General features: G+C 41.1%; 1 protein-coding gene across 1 annotated transcript; it reads left to right on the forward strand.

The window, feature by feature from the left end:
- Nucleotides 1-1,264: 1,264 nt before the first annotated feature.
- On the forward strand, nucleotides 1,265-4,171 carry LOC110503356 (odorant receptor 131-2-like). Its single transcript, XM_021581719.3, has 2 exons — nucleotides 1,265-2,142; nucleotides 4,078-4,171. The coding sequence occupies exons 1-2, from the start codon at nucleotides 1,265-1,267 to the stop codon at nucleotides 4,169-4,171; spliced, it is 972 nt and encodes a 323-aa protein (XP_021437394.3).
- Nucleotides 4,172-4,390: the final 219 nt, after the last annotated feature.

Raw genomic sequence — 4,390 nt, forward strand, 5'->3', positions numbered from 1 at the left:
CTGGATTTTGGAGCTGCCTTACTCAAGAAAGCAAAAGAGAGACCATGTTTGTATGGAGGCTTCATTAACTCAATTATTAAACATCTATTTTATTACATTGTTTGCAAACGGATATGTGACAGGTATTAATGTCAAAATAACATGCAAAACATTTTTTTATTTGCTCTGCCCCACCTGTCCTGAATGGCAGATCATCACTGTTCATGACATAACATTTTTTTCTTAGCAATATTTTCAGCAGTTTTACTTACATGAGCATGTTTTGGAATATTTTTTTATTCTGTACAGGCTGAGTGTATTGATACACCTTCCAAAGTGTAATTAATAACTTCACCATGCTCAAATGGATATTCAATGTCTGCTTTTTATTATTGTTTTCACCCATCTAACAATGGTGCCTTTTGCAAGGCATTGGAAAACCTCCCTGGTCGTTAAAAAAACATGTGACACTATTATTGCATACTGAGTGAGTCCATGAAACGTATTATGTGACTTGTTAAGTACATTCTTACTCCTGAACTTATTTAGGCTTGCCATAACAAAGGAGTTGAATACTTATTGACTCAAGACATTTCGGCTTTCAATTCTATTCATTTGTAGAAAATGTGAAAATCAGAATTACACTTTGAAATGATGTGGTATTGTGTGTAAACCAGTGACACAAAATCTAAATGGAATAAATGTTTAATTCAGGCTATAACACAACAAAATATCAAAAAAGTCAACCGGTGTAAATACTTTCTGAAGACAATGTATATGATTTTGCACAAATTACTTAAACTGAGTGAAGATGGCTCTGTTAGCTAAGTTGGATGGAGCAAGGTTCTTGCTTCTTGCATGGGCCATATAATTGCTCAAAGCATCAATTTAATGACTATACTATGTTATTATTACTTCTAATGAGTTCCCTAAGTAAAAGTTAAACACGAGACCTTTTTTCTGTTGAGGAATAAGCAATAATTATGAACATTATGACAATGGCATGAAATTAATTTATCCCTTGAGATGTTTGGAAAAGGGAATGCCTCTGTCTTGCATCATGGTGGTGCTATGGAGAAAATGTATAAATCCACAACCCATCCCTCCCAAACCTTTACGTTCTCCATCAGAGGACAAGTTGAGGTTAGTTCATGACTTCTTATTCATCTTTGGGATCCAGTATATTGTCATGAATTGTTGTTCTGTGTGTATATCAAGGCGTTGTTTTCTTCAACATTTCAGAATTGAAAACAATGACCATTCCTCAAGCAGGCCACACTGAAAAATGCAGAATCTGACCGACCTTCCAGGCAATGCCATCAACTCACAGAAGAGTCTGTCTGTGATAATCAAGGTGTGTGTGGTGATCCCTTTCTTCTGCATCTTTCTCTACTGCATTGTGGTCATGCTGCACACCTTCGCCTCCCACAGACAATTCCTGGACAACTCCCGATACATCCTGTTTGCCTACATGCTGATCAATGACACTCTGCAGCTCCTCTCCTCTGTCCTCCTCTTCCTCTTCATTGTTGGCAACGTGAAGTTTGCTATCGTCTACTGTGCCCCTCTACTCTTCTTCTCCACCTCCACCTTCCACAACACCCCTCTGATCCTGGCAGCTATGTCCCTGGAGCGCTACGTGGCCATCTTCTATCCTCTGCAGCGTCCAGCTGCCTGGCACGCTGACCGTATCTGGATCATCATCCTGAGCCTGTGGCTGGTCAGCTGCATCCTGCCCATTGTGGACTTCTCTCTGGGAAAGCCTCAGCCTGGCGTGAATGTCCTCTCCACCCCGGTGCTCTGCAGAACCATGGTGCTCAACTCGTCCCCTGTCCAGACACTGTTTAAGATGTCCCTGAATGGGCTGTTCTTCGCGGTGGTATTGGCCATCATCATGTTCACCTACATGAGGATCCTGCTGGAGACCAGGAAGATGCGTCAGGACCGGGCGTCGGTGGCCAAGGCCATGCATACAGTGCTGCTCCACGGCTTTCAGCTACTTCTGTGCATGATCTCCTTCACCCAACCGGTCACAGAGAGCCTCATCAGTGTGTACTCCGGCTTGCTGGCCGAGCACATCTCCTTCTTCATCTACTTCTGCTTCATACTGCTGCCGCGCTTCCTTAGCCCGCTCATCTATGGCCTGAGAGATGAGAGCTTGAGGTGCTACGTGATGAGAGATGTACTGTGCTGCTCACACAAACACAGGTTCAGCGTCAAGGTCAGGGTCAGCCCCAGAGCCCCGGCCACCACACAGACACTGGGTCAGGGTCAGCCCCAGAGCCCCGGCCACCACACAGACACGGGGTAAGGGTCAGCCCCAGAGCCCCGGCCAATCTGTGTATTAGTCAATTAAAATATCTCAAAAGAGTAAAACCCTGGCTGGATGAAAGGGGTGTCTTTAAAAAAACGTTTTCTTCAAACACAGAAGCTTACTTTGGCATTGAGAAGGTTGCTTTACAGTAAACTGGAACACCAGATGTCATTATTATTCCAAACTTGTCAAGTTGTGGACATGTTGCTGGTGCACAGATACTGTAACTTGAGCCACCGGGCTAGATGAATGTGCGCCCATAGGAAGACTTGCAGTTTCTTTGGCAAAATAAAAAGATTGATATTGAAAGCAATAAGGGTTAGATTATTTGACATTCAGAGAGTTATTATAAAACCATTTAATGAGACTAATATACGTAGAGTGGAAAGGCGGAGGGACTGAGCTCATTAACACATTATAATTCCAAAGTGCAAACTGTTGCTATAAAGTTGGAGCAAAACCAGTTTTCCTAATTACTATACCTACCTACTGTAACATGAATTTTCATTAATCATGCACCTTCATGTATGAGATTGTTATTAATAAATTAACAAGCGTTCTCAAACATTCCTCCTGATGACAGATGATGTGAAGTAATGACTGCTCATATCTCAGCTGTCAGAGCAGCTCGTGCTCTGCTGAGATAGAACATTGGGGGAGAATCACACAGAATGGCAGGACCGGTCAAGCGCAGCTTTCCTAACGTAGGACAGTTTTGAGTTAATTTAAGAAATTGACATAAATGTCATAATTTTACAGCAAGACCACAATGGCGATTAGAGTCGACCAAAAATCTGCTGCAAGTTTAGGCAACATTTACATTTTAAACTTCATCCAGGACATAATGTGCGTGCAAAATGCTATATTATTTCAAATCCATTTACAAAGTCTGTTTTACAATCAATTCGATTATCTTTGGTGAGATGTATACGTCCTTATTGAACGTCAAACAAGCCATGAATGTTGAAAGCCAACTTATTGATAATTTAGAAACTGATATCGAACATGATTCGGAGAGACTTTGAAGACATCAAAAGGTGAGTGACAGTTGGATAGATACAGTGGTGTAAAGTACTTAAGTAAAATACTTTAAAGTAACACTTAAGTAGTTTTTGGGGTATCTCTAATTTACTATTTATCTTTTTGACAACTTTTAGTTTTGCTCCACTACATTCCTAGAGCGGACTCACTAAACACAAATGCATTGTTTGTAAATGATGTCTCTGTGTTGGAGTGTGCCCCTCACTATCCGTAAATTAAAATAACAAGGAAATCATACAGTCTGGTTTGCTTAATATAAAGAATGTGAAATGATTGATACTTTTACTCTTTACCTTTATTATATTCCGCTCCATACAATTTCATGATACTATTATCTTCTAGGTAACTAGAAGGAACTTAACATTAGTAATTCATTAAATATACTATTAGCCTATCATGAACTCAAAATGCATTCTAGGGGCAGGTTGATTTCCATGGAAAGCCTCATGCATATATCATTGCATGGTTGTCTCCCCCTTGTCCATCTATCATGGTATTACCGTAGAGTGAAGTCTTCTCTCTAACTTATAACTGCAAAGGTGTCAGAATTGCACAGTGAGGTGTACAATGGACCATCAGCTGCTATGGCAAACCCTTTGGTGGCGTTTACTCTTATCAAGCTCTTGCAGTCCGTGTGGCTGAATCCAGTCTACAGTGATGAAGCACAAGAGAACACCAAATGTTATGTCCCTTTTAAAAACACACCTTGTCATTATAACTGATATCCCCACTTGGTGCCTGAGGGGCTACATGAGGGGAGATGTCCTGCGCTGCTCACACAGACACAGGGTCAGGATCAGCCCCAGAGCCCCGGCCACCAAGCCCAGGCTCAAATGAACTGGTACACAAGCAGAGCCACTGGTCAAGTCAATTACTTTATTTGAGCCTGTACAGACTAGTAGCCTAGATATGCTACCTATTGTAATGCACAACCTCAACTTTTTGTATATTAGTCAATTAAAATATATCAAAAGAGTCCAACCCTGGCTGAATGACAAACAGTATATCATTATAAAGCATGTGTATTTTCATTCTTAGATGTTAAGTCCCCCTTAT

This window comes from Oncorhynchus mykiss, chromosome 24, assembly GCF_057628025.1.
Source record: "Oncorhynchus mykiss isolate SJ-2025 chromosome 24, ASM5762802v1, whole genome shotgun sequence".
NCBI lineage: Eukaryota > Metazoa > Chordata > Actinopteri > Salmoniformes > Salmonidae > Oncorhynchus > Oncorhynchus mykiss.

Bases quoted from the DNA above. Each gene is read 5' to 3' on its own strand.
- LOC110503356 (XM_021581719.3), top strand. From the start codon at position 1,265: ATGCAGAATCTGACCGACCTTCCAGGCAATGCCATCAACTCACAGAAG. The intron at 2,143-4,077 runs GTGCTACGTGAT...TTGGTGCCTGAG, and splicing joins CTGAGAGATGAGAGCTTGAG to GGGCTACATGAGGGGAGATG.